At 46.1% G+C, this 23,392-nt stretch overlaps 1 protein-coding gene and 1 long non-coding RNA gene across 4 annotated transcripts; both read left to right on the forward strand.

The window, feature by feature from the left end:
* The first annotated feature begins 395 nt into the window (after window positions 1-395).
* On the forward strand, window positions 396-4,175 carry LOC147003932 (uncharacterized). The gene is made up of 3 exons (XR_015047508.1): window positions 396-467; window positions 834-912; window positions 3,449-4,175. It is a non-coding gene; the product is annotated as an uncharacterized LOC147003932 (long non-coding RNA).
* A 14,074-nt stretch (window positions 4,176-18,249) lies between these two features.
* LOC147003933 (N-acetyltransferase 8) lies at window positions 18,250-19,791 on the forward strand. 3 transcript variants are annotated; one of them, XM_085840455.1, is made up of 3 exons: window positions 18,291-18,380; window positions 18,593-18,727; window positions 18,953-19,791. In XM_085840455.1, the coding sequence occupies exon 3, from the start codon at window positions 19,024-19,026 to the stop codon at window positions 19,705-19,707; it is 684 nt and encodes a 227-aa protein (XP_085696581.1). In that variant the 5' UTR covers window positions 18,291-18,380; window positions 18,593-18,727; window positions 18,953-19,023; the 3' UTR covers window positions 19,708-19,791. The 3 variants fall into 3 exon arrangements, with proteins under 3 accessions (XP_085696583.1, XP_085696581.1, XP_085696582.1); XM_085840456.1 differs by having other exon boundaries at window positions 18,593-18,635; XM_085840457.1 differs by lacking the exon at window positions 18,593-18,727 and having other exon boundaries at window positions 18,250-18,380.
* Window positions 19,792-23,392: the final 3,601 nt, after the last annotated feature.

Consider the following 23,392-nt stretch of genomic DNA (forward strand, 5'->3'; position numbering starts at 1 on the left):
CGAGGGCTCACTATAGGCCCCTCTCCACTCATGCAGGGTGTCATTGGACAGCAGGGCCTTCACAGGCCTGCAGGCCAGCGCTGCGGAAGGAGGAGCATGGTTTCTGCAGAGACAGCGCCATGGAGAACAGCGTTCCTCTGAGTTACTCTTGCCTGAAAGACAAACCCTCAGTTAACCCAGTGAGATGAATGATCTGTCTTCTGGACTCGCAGCAGCCTCCAGAGTTCACAGGGCTGTCCCCTGTCCAGGGCCTGTCCTCTGGAAAGCAACACTTTTAGGGCTGAGAAGGCTGCACAGCAGGTAAAGTCACATGATAGTTGGAGGCACAGGGGGTACTGCAGATCAAAAGCATTCATTGTCCTAGAACAATGGCCCAGGCAAGCTTAGACAGAGAGAAACCCTACCTCAGAGGGCTTTACTGCTGAGCCAATGAACCTGGACTCTTATCAAGGACATGCGAGCTTGGGGTGAGTTGCACTGTTGCCTAATTGTGCACATGGGGCCAGGATGTCCTCAGAGAGGGCCAAGTGTGTGCTGTATGTGAGGCAGTGTAATGTGAGTAGATCAGGAAGGAAGGTAGCTGCCTGTCACAAGGCTAAGGACCCAAGCCTACTTTCCCTCCCAGATTAGCTCCATGGGGATCAGAAAGTGAAGAGACGGTTCTTTTCTTCCCTGTCACATTCTAGTTCCTGTCCCTTGGTTTGTGATTATCCAGGAACCAGCCAATGAGGTGCTAGACCAAGTTTTCTCCCCAGAGGTGGGGTAGGTCCAGGCAGGCTCTTCTGAATGTCCAGTGTGCAATGTTCTGGGATTCTCTGCTCTTGTGTTACCAGGTGAAAGAACAGAGAGGCAAGGCTGGAGGATTTCTGTGGGCCTGGAGTTCCTCAACCTTCCTGGGGACTCATAGATACGGTATTTTGGCTTGAGCCATTTTTTTGTTTTGTTTATTTGTTTGTTTTTTACTAAATTAAACTTTCTAATCAGAGGGAAGAGGCTTTTTGAAACTTGTACTTGGAAACACAGAGCTCTGCAATGTATGGACCCTAAAGAAGAACCATCTAGACACCAGATTGCCTGCCACCAGACGCTGTCTCAAGGCACCAAAAATGCAGAGAACCTGTGACTGAGTGAGGGTAGTGATGTGGGACGGAGGCCACCATACTAAATCCTCACAATCACCCAGGAAACCACCTGTTGTTTCACTGTGTTCTGCAGAGGAAGACATAGAGGCTCAGAGAGATCAGGTGGCATGACAAAGGTCACAAAGATGGAAAGGAGGGAAAGCCGGGGGAGTAGTTGGGTGTTAGTGATGTCACACTTTCTTCCCATGAGATATCCCGTGGCTTCCTGGGTGACACTCGAGCCAACTTTACATGGCTCCTAGGAGCCTGGAGCAGGGTTGAGGGGTCTCAGTGGACACACATAGTTTTCCTTCTCTTCTGCAAGGCTCAGAGAGTGTGCTGGCAGGTCTGGATGTCCCTGTATGCAGATTTGAAACCCAGTAGTCTCCCCATGGCTCTTTATCACACCATTACCAAGAGAGGGACCACAAACAGGTCCTGACTTGTTCTGTAAGGGCAGGGAAACCCACTATGTTCCAGCTTGCATTGGTGCTGCCCTGAATCCTTCTGTTTTAATTTGGGGTGCCCATGGCCCTGGTTCTAGTGTCTGGCTCCTGGCTGCTGGCCATTACATATAGCTTCTTTCTGTTCTTTTTACTGTGGCTCCTTGCTAGACAGCCCTTGAAGAAGTTAGTGGCCGTGTGTTTACACACAGACCTGACTGACATCACCAAGTCCTACCTGTGTGAGCCTGGCTCCCACTTTGTGGTGGTTGAATCTGAGGGCCATGTGGTAGGCACGACAGCTGGTCTGCCAGTTAAGGATTCTCATTAACGAGGAAGCAGCAGCTGTTCTTCCGTCGCCACACGCAACTGTTAACTGCTTATGTAACCCCTGGAAGGGGACCCTTGGAACATTTTTGTTTAGAGAGTTTCAGTGTCTCTTTCACCCCTTCCTTCAGGTCATACATACGCACAACTCTGCAGTGTTCCCTGAGCCATGCGCGGGGAGATATAGATGACAAGAGTACAGACCAAGAGTAATACACACTTTTCTTAGCAATTTGGCTAGCTATTGGTCTCCACAGTAACACTGAGGGGAAAAAAGAAATTACTCTTCACACCAGTGGTTGACAGAAGCAGCGTTGTTTGGGTATGAAGGCACATGCTTAGAAGGCAATTTGATAAACATGTGCACCGATGTAAAAAAAAAACCATAGCAGTAGACTCCACTCAAGGCCTATAGCCTCTCCTGACACAGGATCGTACCAACTTACAGTACAGTACCAGGGTTCTCCCCTGGGAAGCTGGCTTTACACTCAACCAGAAAGCAGTCAGATGTACCCACAGCTGTACCCCTATCATACCAGCAGGACTATCCTGGCCTGGCATGTGCTGACAACAAGACCATTTGCCACAATTCTCCCCCAGAATCTTGCACAGCCCTTTTCTGACACTCTAAATGTTAACCAGTAGGGAAGGAGTTTTCACCCTTGCCTGATTTCCTCATGTCTTATCAAAAATAAAAATAAAAATAAGAAAGCACAACATAACAAGCAAGCAACAGCAGTGCCAATAGTCTGTATTGTGTGGAGACGCAGAGAGCTCCTGACTCATGGAGATGCCTCTGTCCTCACACTGGGATAATCACCCAACAACCATATGACTAGTGGGAGAGTCCTTTCCCACCCACATGAGCACTTTGATTCAATATTGTTTATTTCTCTCTCATTTTATTTATCTAAAAATTGTTCTCATGCAATCTATTTTAATCATGCCTTCTCTCTCCTCTAGCTCCTCCCAGATCCACCTGCCCCAGTGCCCAACCAACTTTCATGGGTTTTTTTTTTCCCCTGTGTGTGGGGGGGTGGGGGTTGTCTTGTTTAGTTTTGATATTTTTGTCTTGTTTACTTGTTTTGATTTTTTTTTTTTTTTTTTTTGGAGAAAGAGGAAGGGAGGGAAGGGAGGGAGGGAGGAAGAGGAAGAAGGAGGGGAAGGGGGAGGGGGAAGGGAGGAAGAGGGAGAGGGAGGGGAGAGGGAGAGGGAGAGGGAGAGGGAGAGGGAGAGGGAGAGGGAGAGGGAGAGGGGAGAGGGGAGAGGGAGAGGGGGAGGGGGAGGGGGAGGGGGAGGGGGAGGGGGAGGGGGAGGGGGAGGGGGAGGGGGAGGGGGAGGGGGAGGGGGAGGGGGAGAGGGAGAGGGAGAGGGAGAGGGAGAGGGAGAGGGAGAGGGAGAGGGAGAGGGAGAGGGAGAGGGAGAGGGAGAGGGAGAGGGAGAGGGAGAGGGAGAGGGGGAGGGGGAGGGGGAGAGGGAGAGGGAGAGGGAGAGGGAGAGGGAGAGGGAGAGGGATTGTTCAAATTGTCTAAACTGTTGTGCCTCCCATTCCTCCAGGTGCTTTTACAAATCTGCAATACACTCCAGCGTATCATTATAAAACTACATCTATTATCGTGGGTCAGTCAGATCTCTGAAGGGACACTTGTTCCTTCTAAGCAAGCTCCATCTGGCATTGGAATTCAGCTTTTCAGAAGACACTGAAGAAAATGTCAGCATGATTTAATACCTCAGCAAAAGATCCAAGGGAGCAACGTTGAGAACAATTACATTCGGACCTCACCACATGGAGCCTTCCATGATCTGTGCTCATTCCCCATGAGCCACTTGGACTCCTCAGTTTGCATTGCTGTCATGAGACAACCTCATGCCCCCTGAGTTTAGCATGGCTAGCCTGAACTAGGTGATAGTCTCTGGGTCTAGAAGAAACAAGGACATGTTCATGCTGGCTATGCCCACTGCTTGAGAAGCTCTGTGGTGGTTTGAATAGGTTTGACCTCCACAGATTCAAGTGTTTCAATGTGTGGCCATGGGGAGTGGCACTATTAGGAGATGTGGCCTTGTTGGAGTAGGTATGGCTTTGTCACTGTGTAGATGGGCTTTGAGGTCTCCTATTCTCAAGCTCTGCCCAGTGTGGAATCGGAACCTCCTCCTGGCTGCCTTCAGAAGAGAGTACCCTTCTGCTGCCTGCAGATCAAGATAGCTCCCCCAGCACCATGTCTGCCTGCATGCTGCCATGCTTCCCACCATGATGAAAATGGACTAAACCTCTGGCACTGTAAGCCAGCCCCAATTAAATGTTTGCCTTTATAAGACTTGTCTTGGTCATGGTGTCTCCTCACAGCAATAAAACCCTAAGACAAGCTTCCTGGGTCTGACAGACTCTAAGCTGGATCCACTGGGTTTTTTGCCCCCATTGACCATACCTTGCTACTGAAAGGACCTTGGGCTGCACTAACAACTCTTAGCCTCAGTGTACTTTCACCCAAGGGAGATATATCGACAGCATACTTGCAGGGATAGAGATAATTTTCTGGGTAGCACTATCTACCCACTGTGTCCATTGCCTTGGGTGCTATTAAGGGTTTCCATGAGCCAATGCACATCTGGCCAGCATCCACCAATGCCCACACATTCTGCACATAAGCAAGGAAATAACAAACCTGAAGATCTACATGGGTCCTCCAGTTGCCCTGCAGGTGACCTTGACCACTCCTTCAGGGAAGCCACTGATATCTTCTTCCCTAGCAGCAGGAGCAGTGGGGATCACCAACATCTGTTGCCACTCCTTAGGTGAGGTGCCCTTGAGCTTGAAAGCCTTCTAGATTCTCTCCCCTCCCCCCCCATCTTCCTTTTTTCTTTTAGATTCATGCATAATGTATGCAGTGGCCTGCCTATATGTAAGCCTGCAGGCCGGAAGAGGGCACCAGATCTCATTTCAGGTGGTTGTAAGCCACCATGTGGTTGCTGGGAATTGAACTCAGGACCTTTGGAAAAGCAGCCAGTGCTCTTAACCTCTGACCCATCTCTCCAGCCCTTAGATTCTCATAAGTATAAGCTCTGTCCTTTCTTTTGTCCTCTCGTGGTTGCTTTACCACACTATGAACTCCCTTTGAAAACCAGTTCAGAGCCGGGCGTTGTGGTGCATACCTTTAATCCCAGCACTCGGGAGGCAGAGGCAGGCGGATTTTTGAGTTCGAGGCCAGCCTGGTCTACAAAATGAGTTCCAGGACAGCCAGGGCTGCACAGAGAAACCCTGTCTCAAAAAAACAAAACAAAACAAAAAACAAAAAAACAAAAAAAGAAAAAGAAAAAAGAAAGAAAGAAAGAAAATCAGTTCAGGTCGTTGCGATTCACCAGCACCTCTTCTGTTATCGAGAATACGCCCTACCATGAGGCTAAGCAAAGCCATTGAAGCCCACAGCAGACCAGAGGGCCCTGACGAAATAAGTCTCTGGTAAACACAGACTCATCTACTCAGTGAACCGTGCATCTAACACCACCACAACCATGACGGCCCTTTACAATCACTTCCACCAAAGTCTTATCCAGCAGTGGCAGACTGGCATGCCATCCTGTCCCATTAGTGCTCTCTTCCCAGGGACTGCCCTACAGTCCCTGCTCTATCAGCCATTCAGGGTGATCCCTGTACTTCTTTGGTGACCACATTCATCAAGGAGTTGCTCCACTCAGGAGAGAAACAGAAACAGCCCACTGGGATTTGCCCTGTGGTCCAGTCTGACTTTCCCCCTAAGAGACAGCCAGGCTACAGATAGGTATCTTATTGTCCATAGCAATGGTCATGAAACTATCTTTACAGCCAGAAGGCAGGATATCTTGCCACATAAAGACAAATGGCCCTATTATGATTGTCCATGCAGATGCTCCATCCTCAGACAGATCAGCCTCCTATAACCATCTATAGTAGGATCAGGTGCCATCTTCTCCCACCTCATCTTTGACTTTGTGTGTCCCTGTTTGGTATGTGTCTGGTAATACATTTAATACATCACCAAAGATCTGGGAACCACTGTCTGTCTATGCACTCTATCTATACTACCACCAAAAGACCAAATAAGTTATTCCACTCATGAGTTTATTGGATTTATTTGTGGTTATGTGGGGAAGGGGTTAATTACAGGAGCATGGCTGACTTGGGTTGGCTGTGTCACTCAAAAGCCCACCCTAGCATGGTAACAATGTGTGACAATGTCTAATAGGCATTTGCAGATAGGTGTATCATCAAAGATTTTCTTCACACTCTGTGAATTTGTCCTGGAACAATGAGTCTAGTATCTGTCTTCTGTGTTCTAGTGATTTTTTTTTTCCCGTGAGTTCTGTGAGCTTCCCTATTTCCCCCCAAGGAGGAATGTTTTGAGATAGAGCTGTGGTTCTCAACTTGTGGGTCACGACCCCTTCAGGGGTTGAATGACCTTTTAACTGGGGTTGAGTATTAGACATACCACAAGTCAGATATTTATAAAAACATTTCATAACTCAGCAAAATTACAGTTATGAAGTAGTGCCAGAGAACTCCAGTGGAGTAGGCTTGTGTAGGCAGTAATGCCAAAAAGCTGCTCATGAGAAATGAATTCCTAGAACTCTTCTCCTGGAGGTCTGACAAAAGTCTACCCTCCAGTTTTGGATTAGTTTGGCAGGCGTAAAGCCTGGAAGCTGTTCTTGAGGATCAGAGTTCCATGGTAATTCTCCTCCCAGAGATTTGGCATTTTCTCCTGAACCCACAATTATCAAATTCCCACCGCATTAGTTTAATGTATAGACTCACGCGCACTCTATTAAGCATTACCCTATAGTAAATGCCTTTTAAGATTGTATTCTAACATTAGCTAAAGCCTTTTCCCAGTGTTCTTAGATTCCAGATAGTAACAAGGAGTTTAACCTATTCAATAACCAATTAAGTACTAGTCATTAAATCAGCTATCTACAGAAAGATACTGGAATTCTCACTGAGATAGAAATTCTTATTACAGACTATATTCTGTGCCAACAGCAAATTAAGTTACTATACTGATAAATGGGAATTCTCTAGACATAGATAAGTATTAACAAGGCCTAAGTCCTTGATACTATTTTATTCCTGAGGCCTGGCAAGAGTTAAAACCCCTCTAGCCCAATTAACTCTAAAGTGTGAAACTCAGCGACCCCAACAGGTGCTAATCTCTAAGATAAACTTAGTCCTTTTGTAGTCACTCCTCTTACATCTGGAGGGATGCTGATCCCTAGCATAAACTTTGCAGTCACTCCCTTTGCACCTGGGAAACTTCAATGTACCCTATCTGTTATGTTTTACAATTTATGATATTCGCTGTAATATAATTAGTCTAAGCTCAACCAGAGGAATACATTCAGATTCAACACCTCTCTTGTGTGTTTGTCTGTCTGTCACGTCCTAATCTTTGCCCATCTACTCTAGAGAACCGTTTTACACAGGCACGGGACCCAGAGGGTCTGCGGCAAAGTAGCAACAAAAATAATTTTATGGTTGGGGGGTCACCACAACATAAAGAACTGTATTAAAGGGTAGCAGCATTAGGAAGGGTGAGAACCACTGTTCTAGAGGAACCAGTTATACAACAGGTCATGGAATCTTAGATCCAAGAAGTCAGGCCTCTTTGGTCCTTAGAATTCCCTCAGCAGAGTGAGCCAGCTAATCTAAGTGGATAATTTCTGCTGGAAGTCTTTGTGTCTGCTCCCAATAGCCTGCAACCTTTCCCACTCTTCTTCCTGACCTACGTTCTCATGACTTTACAAATGCATTCTCTTTTTAAAAGATTCATTGATTTTATTCTATGTGCATGAATGTTTTTGTCTGCATGTATTTCTGTGAACCACAATACATGTCTGACCCTGGGAGGTCTGAAGAGGACATCAGATCCCCTGAAACTGGAACTGTGGATGATTGTAAGCCATCTGTGGATGCTGGGACTCGAACCCAGCTTCTCTGCAAGAGCAATAGTGTTCTTAACCACTGAGGCATCTCTCTCCAGCCTTCCTGCATTTTCAGATGGGGACAGGGATGAGTGGGTTCTAATGATGACTTGTGAGCTGGGTCCTTTTGTTGTTGTTAGAAATGTCTCAGTTTATTTAAATTGTTAAGTAGACCATGAAACCAAACTTGCAGCTTTCATTCTTGAGTGGATGGACCTATCAATGTTTTATGAGGACAGCTTCTACACTGATCCCAGGAGACTGATGGAAAAAGGTGAAGGCCATGGGACTAAGCACATAAAGCTGGTGTTTTAAACAGATCATGCAGAATGGCCTGAGTTCTTGTTCTTCCAGAAGAGAACAGCTCAGGCCTGAGAACACACATGGCGGCTCACAACCACTTGCAACTCCAGTTCCAGGGAGTCCAACATGCTCTTCTGGTCTCCAAAGGCACTGTGTACATACATACAGGTGGTGTACATACATACATACATACATACATACATACACACATACACATAGGCACACAGGTGGTATACATACATTCACACAGGTGATGTTCTACATACACGGAAGTGGTGCATATGCATACAAAGTATATATATATATATATATATATATATATATATATATACACACACACACACACACACACACACACACATACATACAGGTGGTGCACATACATACAAACAGGCTACATATACATAATATAAAAACAAGTAAAATCTTTTGTTTTGTTTTGTTTTCGAGACAGGGTTTCTCTGTATAGCCCGGGCTGTCCTGGATCTCACTTTGTAGACCAGGCTGGCCTTGAACTCAGAAATCCGCCTGCCTCTGCCTCTCGAGTGCTGGGATTAAAGGCGTGCGCCACCACACCCAGCTGTAAAACCTTTTAAAAAGTTATTTCTACTTCATTTTTTTGATATTTGCCAAGTGCATATGTAACAGAAGATAGCCACATATTTTCTATGTCTGATGCTGACTATAATAATTAAGTATATAGCAAAAAATGCCTGCTAGCCAGAAATGCCACTGTTAAACTCTCAAATCTTAAGACCCTGAGTTGACTTAGGATTAAAGAGAGTTGAATGTTAAAAAAAATTTAAAAAAAAGAGTTACTACTACGTTTGAAATCAGGAGAAATGACACTGTATTACAGCTAATCTAATAATAGAGGCTCAGCCTGAAACGCTCCAAAAACCTAACAGCATTTCTTTTTTTTTTTTTAAACTAGAAAAATAAGGATTATTTGTCAATGCTACTTTTGACAAGTAAACAATGATAACGTGCAGTGAGAAGGAAAAACAAACCGAAAGCACCGAGGCTCTCGGATTTGTCTTTAGGGCACTATTTGAAAAACTCCCAGGTTTCATAGCAGAGGTGCCTGTGTTGTTGTGTTTGTGAGCCAAGAGGTCATTAAAATGTGCATCACACCACAGATGCCTTTCAATGGAAGCTGACGTCCTAATCTTGGCCTCTGCTTGGAATGAATTATGCTATTCACAATTGTTTCCTCAAAGGCTTCCTCTTGGCCTGCCAGCAGCCTAGCAAAATAACCTACCCCGTCTTAAAGGTGAAGGAACAGTGAAGCTGAACTAGAGAGATGGGGAGAGAGAGTCAGAGCCCGCAGCGTTGTGAGAAGCCTTTTGTGGTCATTTTTAAAAGCTCACAATATTGGTTCTCCAAGAGAGTATGAAGATAGAACTTTAATATAAAGTGTTTCTAAATCTTTTTTGTTTGTTTTTTGTTTGTTTGTTTTGTTTTCAAGATGAGGTTTCTCTGTGTAGCTCTGGATGTCCTAGAACTCACTCTGTAGACCAGGCTGGCTTTGAATTCAGAGATTCACTTGCTTCTGCCTCCCAAGTGCCGGGCTAAAGGCGTTCAGCACCACACCTGGCCAAGTGTGGTCATTCTTCCCTCTCGCCGAGTATTTCTTTTCTTTTTCTTTCTTTCTTTCTTTCTTTCTTTCTTTCTTTCTTTCTTTCTTTCTTTCTTTCTTTCTTTCTTTCTTTCTTTCTTTCTTTCTTTCTCTCTCTCTCTCTCCCTTCCTTTCTTTCTTTCTTTCTTTCTTTCTTTCTTTCTTTCTTTCTTTCTTTCTTAGATTTATTTATTTTATTCCATGTATATGAGTACACTGTAGCTGTACAGATGGTTGTGAGCCCTCACGTGCTCACGTGGTTGCTGGGAACTAAACACTCAACTGTAGCTGTCTTCAGATGCACTAGAAGAGGGCGTCAGATCCTACTATGGGCAGTTGTGAGCCACCATGTGGTTGCTGGGATTTGAACTCAGGACCTTCAGAAGAGCAGTTAGTGCTCTTACCCACTGAGCCATCTCCCCAGCCCAGGCTGGGTATTTCTAAATATTAAGGTAAAGACAACACTTAAAGTGTTCTTCAGAGGCCAAATCTCATTATACTGGAAACATGTTAATAAAATCCACCCTTCCTTTCTGTTTTAAAATTTTTACCTGTATAAGTATTTTGCCTGAACACACACACACCTGGAAGGCCTAGTGTCCCTAGAGGTTAGAGAGTGGTTCCAGATGGTTTTAAGCAGTCATTTGGATGCTAGGAACCAATCCTGGGTCCTCTGCAAAAGCAATACATGCATGCCCTTAACTGCTGAGCCCTCTCTCCATCCCCCATTTTGAATGTTTATGTTGTGACTTTTTAATTAGGCTTACTTTTTGAGAACTTCTAGCACATATACAATGCATTCTGATCATTCTTCCCTCTCGCTCTTTTATTTCCCTCCAATTCCTACCAACCTCTCCTCCTCTCCATAAGTCTCTTTCCTACCATCTCTCTTTTAGTCTATGTTGGGACCTTCTGAGTTTAACCAGAGCCATTTGTATTGTATTGTGTTGTGTGGTGTGGTGTTGCATTGCATTGTGTTTTTGTATGTGTAGTGCATTCATTGCGTATGCGTATCCACGTGTGTATTGGCACGGCCAGACATTGACATCACTAGGTGTCTTCCTCAGTCACTCTTCTCCTGTGTTAAGGCAGACTCTCTCATCTGAACACAGACTTTGCTGACTTAGGGATTTGAACTAGCTAGTTCAATCTGGGGATCCCATCTCTGCCTCTTACATACCAGAATTACAAGTGACCCATCATGTTCACTTACCATTTATGTGCATGCTTGGGTCTCTGAACTCTGTCCTCATGCTTGTAAGACAAAGACTTTACCCTAGAATCCATCTCCCCAACTCCCTATTGAAGTGGAAATTTCAGGTCACAAGAATCAATTGTGTCATGTGATGGTTTTTTGGAAACTGTCTTATGGGAGGGTGTTTTTGCTGAAGCAGACACGTGGGAAGATGTTTTGCTGAGAACAGACATGAGGTGTTTTTCTGGAAGCAGCCTGGGAAAAGGGCATGTGGTGTTTTGGTAGCTCAGGCATACGTGGTGTTAGGAAAGGGTATAAATATAACCCAACAGACAGTGGATGGTACTGTGTGGCATTGGTTCACTTTGCCACTCTTTGCTGGTCATCTTTGGGCTTTGCTGATGCTGGTCTTCAATGACAATGCTGCGTGATATTGGTTCACGTTGCCTGTCTTTGCTGATCATCATTTGTGGTGACTTTGTAGAGAGAAATGCCATCAAAAAACTTCTGGTCTTCCAGTGGCTTCTTGCTAATTCCAAGGACTTGGGCTGATTGACAGGGCCTCGAGCTTTCCTCTAGAGAGAACTGCCTTTGCTGATTCATGAATGGTGTTTGCAAGTGGATCGAGCTACCGATGCTGATTCATATGAACTGAACTGCTGATATTCTTACAACGCAGACTGGATTTGCTACTAAGAACTCTTTCTAAACAGGTCCGCATTCCCCTTTGCCCTATTTATCTTTCCTTTCCACTGCCTCTGGCGAGTGGTGGGCTAGAAGGGAGATTAAAGCATTGAAGAGCACTTATTAAAGTAGGTTTTGAAAAATATAAGCCCACACCTTACTTTTATTTTAAACAGTCTTTACCGGGACTTTGCTCAAATGGAGACACTCAAATTCAGGTAAAAAGATTTAACAAAGAGATATGAATACTTCTTAATAAGAAAGACAAACCAATTAACTTTGCCATTTCATAGTCCTAATGGATGTGAAAGGGACAGGAAAGGAAAAGGACATCAGAGAATTCAAACAGAGAGAGTTTTTAGGAGAGAGAGAGTGAGAGACAAACACCACTTAATTGCCATTTGGCAGCAGGCAAATGTCACTTAGCACAAAGCTAACTCAGTGCTTTGTGTGAAGCTTGACAAACCTGCTAGATTCATTTAACCTTTCATTTAAAAACTATGGTCTTTTTATTTTTAATTATAATGTTCTTTATTCTTGAGAATTTCGAACATGTATACAATGAAATATGATCCTCTGCACCCTATTTCCTTCCTCAGAATCTACACACAGCCCCTCAATGTATCCTCCCCCGAACATCATTTTTTTACAAAACTCATACCAGGAGTGATGGAGGAGCAGGAAAATAAAGCTGAATGCAGAAAGTGATGGAGACAGAGCCACGACAGGAACATATTTAAATATCAGGGCCACTGTGTTTCCCATTGCCCTCAGATACTTAAACAAGTAAACTACTGGGGTGGTTTCTGTGTGGATGGAAACCTCACACACATGCTCCCACCAGTGCAAAAGAAGAAAGAAAGGAGAAAGTTTTTTCCACATCTGGCACAAGACAAAAATCCACCACCTCCATAGTCAAGGTGAAATGCACATTTGCCTGGCTTTTGTTTCGCACTATTAACGACAGAAAATTCCATGGCTGCACAAAACAAAATGGTCAATTTAACATTTTTCAAGTGAATGTGGCAAGCATGTAACACACCTAATCACACGGGTAGGTGAACACATGTATGCAGATGCTTAAGCGCGCGCGCGCGCGCGCGCGTGTGTGTGTGTGTGTGTGTGTGTGTGTGTGTGTGCGTGCATGGGGAGGCTTGAATTTGACATGTGCCTCCCTTAATCTCTTTCACTTTTATTTGTCGAGACAGTCAGGCACACTCCGCCCCCTGCTGCTAGCTACATTTTCACTGTGGGGCTTCCTTAGCGGGGCCCTTTGGAAAGATTAGCACAAGCTCCTGCGAGGAGCGCCCTTGGCAATTGCTTTTGCAATAGTCTCCAAAAGCTGGTCTTTGCCTTCATCATCTGTCTCACACTTTCCTAAAAACCTTTCTACAAGTTCACTGACAAGCTCACCCACGGTTCTAAGCCACCTCCTGCTGTTTTCAAAACTTTCCCCCACTGGTGATGACACATACCACCTACCTGTCGCTTCTCTGAGGGAAGTTTTGATGGTGGAAGTCTCTACTAGCCTGCTGGACTCCTAGCTTGATCTTTCCTTTTAACTTGACTATTTTAGTCTTAACGATTATTCCTCATCTGGAAATAAAGGCAGCAGTAAAGATATCATCCGAGGAAAATTCAAAAGGAAACAAGTCTTTCCATGCTGGTATCCCAAAGCAAGAGCTTCAAGAAGGGCAGGCTGTCTTCTTAGGAAAGAGCGCCCCCACGGGTTCAGTGCTTCTTACTACAACCGACTGCTCCCTCAGCCAGAAAGGAAGTTCTGGAGACCCACAGGAGGCTCCTAGGAACCCGACAATGGCGTCGACCCTGCATCTAAACTTTAGAATCTGAGGGTGGCAACACCAGATTCACAAGAACAATGTGGTCTTCCCTTCACCCTCAGTGGAGTTCTCTGGGAAGCTCTCAGGGGCCAGGGAGCGAGCTCTACAGTCCCTAAGAAGGAGGCAAATGTGAAGACGGTCTCTCTACAAGAACTCTGACGCAAGAACTCTTCAAGGGCAGAGGAAGATTGCCAACTCTTGAGCCAAGATACATACTGTGTCCAGCTTGCACGTGGCAGTCATTGAGACTGAGGCGTGTGTTCCTGAAAGCCTCGTCCCTGACACCAGCTGCCGTAGTGCCTGAGGCCCGTTCAACCCAGAAGTGGATACAAGGCATCTTCAGTCCCCAAGGCAAGTAACATGATTTGAGTTTTTCTGGAAACCTGAGGTCGTTTTCCAGGATGTCGTATGAGTGGAGCATCTCCAAAGAGGTCTGGGACCCAATTATAGTCTAGTATGGCTAGCTCAGCTCTTCCTGAAGGGTGGAGAGATGCTGCGCAGGTACCTGTACCCACGCCTGGATGGGCAGACTGGGTTGTTGGGTCACACAGTGAGTTAGGAGTAGCAGGAGGTTCAGTGGTGCCTCAGGCTGCTGAAGTCCTTGTAGCAAGTAGGAACTGTGCCAGAAGAGCCAAGACAAAACCTTAGATCAAGTGCAGACTGTGCCCTGGTGCCCAGGGTTTACAGAGACAGACCAGGAAACCGCTGCTGTAGGAATACAGGGTGGCATCTGTACTGGGAATGACTAGCATTTGAGAAATGTCAGCTACCAAAACTTTGCCAGTGGACCAAATGCTGCAAAGTCTCATAGTGTAAAAGCTTAATTTTATGTTGTAGAGATTTCAGCAAGAAGCAAGAAAAACATTTAGAAGGATCTAAAGTCACAAAAAAGAAAAGAAAAAAAGAAAAGGAAAAAAGAAAACTGGAAGAGACCAAACCTGTGTATACAGTGCTTTTAGGGATTCAGTGGGAGGTGCCACTTTCTCCCCCTCCCCCAACTACACAAATAGGGAAGGGGACTGAAAGCTGAAGACAGTCATTAGAGGCAGGGCTAGGATATGAAACCTGATGGGCTCTATTGTAAGTCTGCATGGCCTCCAATTTAAAGCTCCACGCTCAGCGTTTCTCTTGACTCTGTGGAGCCTCAGGCATGAACAATTTAGGTCCTACCCTCAGCCTATAAACCAGGAAGTCCAAATAGAATTTCTTAGAAGAGCATGTGCTCAGAATAAAAGTCTCCTTTGCTGCTCAGTTGACACTCAGCCTTATCTGTTCAAAAAAAAAAAAAAAAAAAAAAAAAGAGAAAAAAGAAAAGACCCATTTGGGGTCCAAACCAGTAAAATATCAAATAGGCTCAACCCTTTTAGTATCACAGATCTTAAGGATTTTTTATATAGAAAAGTGAACCTCAAAATTTGGCATAGTAACTTCACTAGATATGTAGAATCTGCCTGGAATTAGGGGCATGACAACCTGAAACTATGAACTGTGAGTTCAGCAGTCAGCAGAGTGGGGGGTGGGGCTGCCCTCAGCATCAGGAAAGCACAGGACCTTTGCACTCTCTCTGCTATGCTTAGAAACCCCACACTCCCCCAAGGGGGCTTATCCCCACACTATCAACAGCTCCAGGTCATTAGAAACTCAGGCCAGAAGGAATTTATCACCTCCCTGGAGGCAGGGAAGCCTGGTTGGCCAGCTTCTTCCAGATGGATTCTGTCCAATCTGGAAGGAGTTTGCCTGGAAGCTTCCACTCTGGAAATTGAGGCTGAGGGCCAAACTGCAGGGCTGAGGACAGACAGCCACTAAAGCCCATCCTCAGCCCGCATCTCTGGGAAAATCCTCCATTCCACTGAACCACGCACAAGGATGTGTTGGTAAATTGCAGAGATGCTGTGTGGGTTATCCTCATCTGCCCAGGCTCACTTCAGTCAGATCCTCCCCAGATGCATAAGTCAGCAAAGGAGGCTGCTTGGTCACAAAGGAGAGATCTGGAGGGTGTGTGCCCCAAAACTAGCAATACTCACTGAAGACTAAACTAGAATTGCATCTTGCCAAAAGGTCACCACAATCTTGTACTGCCTCTGCCACTGTGGGAACAGTGCTGGTCTGTCTGCTAACCTGTGATCCCTCTCCATTTCTGTCTTTGTTGCCAAGAGAGGTTATGTAACAATGTTACATAAGCCTTCTCCTTTATTTGCGCCAGCCACTGGAAAGCAGGCCCTATGTGGGCAACATATACAGCATCGCAAGGCCCTGAGATTCCCCACTGAATTGGATTGTATTTGGAGAATCAGCCTCTGCCTGTCATTCTATCTCTGTGAAAGTGCGGGGGTGGGGGTGGGGGGCTCCTAGTTTAGTACCCACACAGCTTCTTATTGTGAACACTGCTGTCAGTTTGAACTTGGAACAGGGTGGTCACATGGTAAGAGTGAGGAAGGGGCCTGAGGAAGGGATGCTAGGGCTCATGCATGGGATGTTTAGTGCACAAGGAGGGATAGAGGTCTCTGTTGCCTCTAGCTCCGTGCCCTGTCGGAACATCATGACCTCCCAGAAGGTAACTGTGGAGGTCAAGATAAAAATGGACTCCTATTAGTTGTCCATCCCATAATCGTCTGAACAGGATAGGTATGGGGTGGGAGTAGGACCCCCAATTCCAAAACTCTAGAGCCTTAATATCCTTGCAAACCTACTTTCTAAAAATACATTCTTTTTATGCATATGAGTGCTTTACCAGTTTGTATGTCTGTGCACCACGTGCATGAAGTGCCCATAAGGCCAGAAGAGCCAACACTCTTAATCACTGGGCCACCTCTCCAGCACTTCACCCCTAACCTACTTTTATGTGGCTTATGTCTCCACTGTAGGAAGTCTCAGGACTTCCTGAGATGGTAGGTGGACAGGTGGACACCCTGATGGTAGCCAGAGCCCACGCCCTCACTCCTGCATACATAGAAGTCCTACATCCTTATCTGAGTGCTTCTATTCTTTGCTGCATGTTTTTCTTCCCTTCTTTTGGGGTGCCAGGGTTCCTCATCTTGCCTTACATCTGCATCTCTATGTAGGTTTTCTTGGGGTCCCAGTGGTCCTTTACTTCTGTTGGGGTGCTTATGTTATTGAAGTAATGGTGGCTTACACTCTGCCTTAGGTACAAACAACATTGAATTATGATGGTAGGTCTCTTGGGACCCTGGTGCTCCCACCCTTTCTCCCTGAGGACCTCCATCCATCCGGGAGCATGTACACTCTTGCTACCAGGAATGCTGTTGCCAGGGGCCATCAGTATCTGTAGAGTATCAGCTCCCTGGGATCACAATGGCTTGACTCTCCAGCAACCTGGGGTCTTTGGGACTAAACCTTTTCAAGATGACGAAGAACTGACCCTTAACAGCAAAGGCACACTTCCTATCCTCAGGAAATACAAGTAAACTTGAGACTAATCAGCTAAATATCACTGACACTGGGATGCTGAGGCAGAGGGGACTAGGAAGCTTTGGTTGTCTCAGGACGGCATTTGGTTGAAGGAAGCTCATCCTGTGCTCAGAATGGCAGGAAAGTCTACAGTCTAACCCACCTTCAAGTCTCCCCAGGGTTTAGAGTTCTGGGCTTTGAGAAACGCCCAGGGAGCCCTGTGCACGTAAAGACACAGAGGGCAGGGAAAGCCCAGAAGTTCCTGCTCTGCTGCTTGACTGGGTTTCAGTCTTGTTTTGTTTCCCCTAATGAATTTTAATGTCCTTTAAGGCAAAGCGCTCATGCGTGCACACTCGCGTGCCTGCACGCATACACACACACACACACACACACACACACACACACACACATTCATCAAATATGACGACTTGCACTAGAATGGTCTCCAGTTGGTGTAATATGTTTTTTTTACATTCACATCAAATATCTGAAATCATTAACCCAGTCCACATTTTAAACTGGGCTGTGTGCAGACAGGAGTGGGGATGGTGTGCAGTGCTTCACCTCTGAGCAACCCTTAGAGCTCACAGAGGTACCCTTTGTCCAGGTCTGGCCACCAAACAATGGGTAGGTGAGTGAGAGCCTGTGTAGGTGAGAATGGGGACAGCAGGTCCCTGAGGACCACCCACACCCATTGCCAAGGAGCAGACACAGCTTGGAGGGTGGGGAGGGGGACACTCGGCACTGAGGCTCTGGAGCCCACAGACCTGGGTCCTTGCTTGTGACAAGTGAGGTCTAAAGGGATTGGCTCAGGTTCTAATTTCCTCTTAGCAGGTGCATGCAGAGACCAAAGTGGGCATTGGGGAGGACCAACTATGACAAGACACAGGCTGTAGGCCAGAAGGGCCAAGAAGAGAAGTGGCATCCTCCCACCAAACTTATGGCCTTTGAGCCATCCCAGATGCCCCTCCCTTCCAGGTTAATTCTGTGGTGATGCAACCTCAGGTGGACTTTGGCTCCCTGCCTCATCACAAGCTCACTCCTACACCATGGTTATCAAACACCTAGGTGCTAGCCAATGAGACCTCTTCCCAGGGGAGCCCAGAGTGAGTTGCACTGTCCCAAGGTTCACCTAACATGTGCATCTTGGGCTTCAGGCAGGACCAAGAATCCTGGGCAAGAGATGGTTTAACATGAAGAAGCCATGAAGAGAGATGGCAGCCTTCCACAGGAGTAAGAGCTATCATGGAGCTTACTTCTCCACGTTAGTCTTGTGGGGATCACAAAGCAAATGGACAAAAGCTCTCACCTCTGTCACATTCCAGCCCTTGACTTCTGGTTTATGATTATCCAGGAACCAGCCAATGAGGCACCAGGCCACGTCTATTCCTCAGAGGTGGGGCATGGCCTGGCAGGTTCTGGATGTTATCAGTGACTGTGGCCATTTTGGATACTCGGCTGTAGTAGCAGCTAAGAGGACAAGGAGACAAGGTTGGTGTTTCTGAGGGTGGGGGTCTAGAGTCCCACAGGCTTCCTGGGTGTTTGAGGGTAGGGTGCTTGGGTTGACCCTTGTCTGTTAGTGGACTGAATCTTTCTAGCCAGGGAAGAAGATTTACTGAAACTTACTATTGGGAAAGTGGGATTCTGGTATTTATAAATCCTGAAGAGGAAGCACAACTGGGAACCACATCTTCCTTCCACAGGGCACCATGTCCATGTCCCACAGATCAGGGAGCCTGTAACTTGGTAAGGAGAGAGGTGGAAGGAGGACTGACTGTACAAGCTTGCAGTATTGAATCCCCCAATTCACCCTGGAAACCAGTTATTGCACTACCGTGGTCAGTAGATGAGCGCACACACAGGCTCAGAGTTGGCATGCCTAGGTTCCTGTGACTTTGAGGGGAGGAGTCTGGGGTGTAATGTACTGGAAACTGATACCTTCTCCCAGTGTTGGTGTTCTACTCCCTCCTGGGTGGCTGTGAAAACCTGTGAGGCTGGAAGCTGGGAGCTGGGTGCTGAGTAGAGGTTTAGAAGATGCATCTGGCTTCCTTTGTCTCCTCTAGGGCTACGAGGCAGCAATATAAACAGATCTGGTGTCTCTCATGGATGCTGAGATTTGAGACGAAGTTTTCCCATGGCTTCTTTTCACATCCGCCAGTTCCAGGAGAGGGACTACAAACGGGTCGTGGATGTGTTCTCCAGGGGCATGGAGGAGCATATACCCACTGCCTTCCGCCACTTGCTGACACTGCCCCGCACCCTCCTGCTCTTAGCTGGGGTGCCCCTTGCCATAGTCCTGGTGTCTGGCTCCTGGGTCCTGGCTGTTGTATGCATTTTCTTTCTGTTCCTATTCTTGTGGTTCCTTGCCAGCAAGCCCTGGAAGAATTATGTGTCCAAATGTTTACACACAGACATGGCTGACATCACCAAGTCCTACCTGAGTGTCCCTGGCTCAGGTTTCTGGGTGGCTGAGTCTGGGGGGCAGGTGGTGGGTACAGTGGCTGCTCGCCCAGTCAAGGATCCTCCACTAGGGAGGAAGCAGCTGCAGCTCTTTCGCCTGTCTGTGTCCTCACCGCATCGAGGACAGGGGATAGCGAAAGCAATGGTCAGAACTGTCCTCCAGTTTGCAAGGGACCAGGGTTACAGTGATGTTGTCCTTGTGACTGGCCTTTTGCAGCAAGGTGCTGTGACTCTCTACCTGGGCATGGGCTTCCAGAAGACAGGTGAATCCTTCATGGACATACTCACATGGCTTGTGGATGTTTCTCTAATTCATTTCATATACCCACTCCCTTCTACTCAAAAACATGAGTTGTGATCTTTCTCTGTGTGTCTGTCAGCCTCTGGTTTACTATGCTGTGGGAAAAAATAACCCAGAGATTGTGGTGGACAAATCACACAATTGTCTTTGTTGTTTTCATTGTATTCCTGCCTGTTGGATGGTCAGTGAAGAATGAGGGCAAATGAAGTGCTCTGATGCCGTCCACACAACTCCTGACAGAGGGCCAGCACTGGCCACTGGTGCTGTGGGATGGTTTTCATGGCCTGACTAACATGGGTAGTCCCTGCTGGCACTAGCTAGACTCAGCCTATGGGCCAGTGTGAGTCTCTGGAGGATATGTGGGTCCAGAAAGAGGATGTGGAATTGGAGACTCTAATTCTCCTCTGTCACATCTTGCAACTGAGGCTGGACCCATCCTGCCTAGTCATTCCATCCTACAAGTCTCCAGTACATTGCCAGACTGCATGCTGTTTTATCTCTACCACAGCAGTGCTGTTAGGTGTTTAGGTGTCCAGGGTTCACTCATACAATCACTTGTGACATGCAGGAAGCACCAGGGCTACTCTTCATCCTGTCATTTCTTTCTGGTCACAGATCTCTCTTTTGAGGGATTTGATGGGTGACTGTCATCCTGCCAACGTGCCTTGCCACAGGCCCATTTATCTTCTTGAAGTCCCTTTGCCAAGTCATGGAGTACTTCCAAACTCAAGTATCTTATTACCAGGGACTATGGACCACACTTTGTTCCATGGTCTGGTCCCACACAGTGCTCTTTGCCTTTCTTCCACTGCCCTGCAACAAGCCTGCCCTCCCCTCTTGAGCACCATCCCTTCTTCAGGCCTGCTTCCCTGTGCTTGTCAGACAACTCAGCCATCCATATCTGCCCCCCTGTCCATTCCATCCAGGCCACTGTCCAAACCAAGTGACGTATTGACTCTTGACATCTGTGTCAGCTTCATACTCAGCTGCAGGCCTCTCAAAGATGGCCTGATGTCAGGAAGCATTCCAGTTCTAAATTATTATATAAGCCCAACACTAAGACTATGAATTAATTTTTCTCATACTAATCACTGAAATAATTAGCTTGATTAGTAAATTTTAGAAATCTACATGTTTATTAACAGAAAAAATCATAACTCTGAGGGAGTGGAGCTAGCTGAGGTAGTTTAAGGTCCCAGATCATTTATACTGTCACCTTAACCAGGTGTCTTATTGTAGGTAGGCTGGCTGAGACTAGTTGAGTCTAAAGAAGGCTCTCAGAGTGATCACCAGGCAGTCTCAGACTTCGGATGATACCCCATCCATCCCCAGGACAGTGAACCTTGCCACTGTGAAGAAAGACCTGGACAGGGAGGAAGCAGAAGGAAGTGACATGCAAATTCATGGAAAGCCTCTACCCATTCCCAGAGAGGAAATGGACTTCTCCCTCTCCACTCTTACTACACAGCTCTCATCTCTGGATCAACAGTGGATAGAGAACATACCCCACTTCTACTCTTGGCTAAGAAAACATGTCTCCTTTATTGCCCAATCCATACTCAGTCTTCCCAATGGCTCCACAATTCTGAAGATGTAAAAGGACAGACACATAGTGGTTGTCAGATGTCTAAAAGATAGTAAGAGCTTAACTTTTTAATCATAGACACCTAAAAAATTCAGTATGTAGAAAATTAACCCAGAAGTTTGACACAGGCACATCATCAGCTTTACCAGAGATGTGGAATCTGGCTGCAGTTAGGCTAGCTCATGTTACCATAAACATGAACATTAGCACTCAGGAGGTCTAAGCCTTGAGCACCCTTGAGCACAAAGTCTACTACTCCCTCTCCCTGCTATGCTCAGAAATTTCAAACTCCCTAAAAGTGGTTTTGGGGAGCCCTGTTTCTTCCCACCCACACTTGTCTTCACATTCATATCATAATCCTCAGGGTATGAAGTATTTCTCTCCTATCCAGAGGCAGAGAAGCCTGCTCAGCCAGTTTCTTCCAGACAGGTTTATATCCTGGTCCAAGCCTAGAGTCCTGGGTTTGGTTGAAAGTTTCCAAACTCAGGCTGAACTGAGGACAGGCACTGAAGCCAGGTCCCATCTCAGTGTTAGGAATGTCATTACCCTGCTGAACTGTGCTAGGACACTCCAGTTACTCTGCACATGTTGTCAAAACCAAACCCAAATCATTTAAGTCAATTTTCCTGGCCAATGAATAAGTCAATAAATTCAGTAGATTGTAAGGGAAATAGATCAAGGTTGTAGGCCCTAAAGCAAGAAATGCCAAAATTCTTGCTAGAACCACCCTTGCACCTAGGCCACCATAGCTTGTTCAGTGGACACTTCTGCTAGGTCACCTGCCCAGTGACTGTCAGTTTAAGATGGGAGTGGTGCCTTTGTGACTATTGATCTGTGAGCTGCCTTTTTAATTGCTGTGGTCAAGAGTTGCTGTTTCACTGTCTTTATGTAATCCTCCCTGGGAACTTTAAACCCTCTTTTGCCTCACCCATTGGAATGCTCCCAGGGTTTCCCATGGCACACAGATATGGCAGTAGTGCTTCACTGGCCTTTGTTCATCTGTTCTTTAAAGACTTTAAAAATGTGTGTGTGTGTGTGTGTGTGTGTATGTGTGTGTGTGTATGTATGTGTGTATGTGTGTGTATGTGTGTATGTACGTGTGTATATGTGTGTATGTATGTGTGTGTATGTATGTATGTATGTATGTATGTATGTATTTTTGTATGTTTATAAGCATGAGCACATGCACTCTATTGAAGCTGAGGTCACAGGCTGTTGTGGGCCACCCAAGACATAGGTTCAAGGAACTCATGTCCTCTGTAAGAACACGACTCCTTAGAGCTTCTTTTTCTACCCATACAGGTACCATTATTTATATTCCCTTAGTGTTGTTTTTTCCAGTTCTTCCAGATGTCTTCCACAAATTTTTATTATACTCGATGTTAGTACTATATGAAGAAACAATTTTTACAAGATCTCTGAAGGTTCACTGCTGGCCCTTTCAAGAAAGCTTCACTTGGTCTAGTGATTCAGTGGTTAAAGAGACACTAGAAATAAACTAGCGCCGGGCGTGGTGGCGCACACCTTTAATCCCAGCACTCGGGAGGCAGAGGCAGGCGGATTTCTGAGTTCGAGGCCAGCCTGGTCTACAAAGTGAGTTCCAGGACAGCCAAGGCTACACAGAGAAACCCTGTCTCGAAAAACAAACAAACAAACAAACAAACAAACAAACAAAAAGAAGAGTCCCGCTCTGTGGGCAAAAAAAAAAAAAAAGAAGAAATAAACTAGCAATGTCTAATAACAGTAAGAAACGATTCTGTGGTGGTATGAATAAGAATGGTCCCAATAGACTCATATATTTGCATCCTTAACTACCATTGAGTGGAACAGTTTAAGAAGGATTAGGAGGTGTGGCCTTATTAGAGTAGGTATGGCCTTGTTTAAGGAAGTGTGTCACAGTGTGGGGGGAGGGCTTCAAAAGCTTGTGACAGGCCTAGTCTATCTCTTGTCCTACTCCCTGCAAATCAGAATGTAAAGCTCTCAGCTCCGCTCCAGCCTGTCTGCTTCCCACCATAGTGTCCATGGACTAACCTTCTAAAACTGTCAACAAGCACCTAATGAAATACTGTCTTTTTACAAGAGTTGCCAGAGTCGTGGTGTTTCTTAATAGTAATAGAACACCGACTCAGACAGCCATGTGTTGGGAGCACAAAGGTC

The sequence above is a fragment of the Mus caroli genome, unplaced genomic scaffold (assembly GCF_978045245.1).
Source record: "Mus caroli unplaced genomic scaffold, Mus_caroli_1 scaffold_7, whole genome shotgun sequence".
Lineage (NCBI taxonomy): Eukaryota > Metazoa > Chordata > Mammalia > Rodentia > Muridae > Mus > Mus caroli.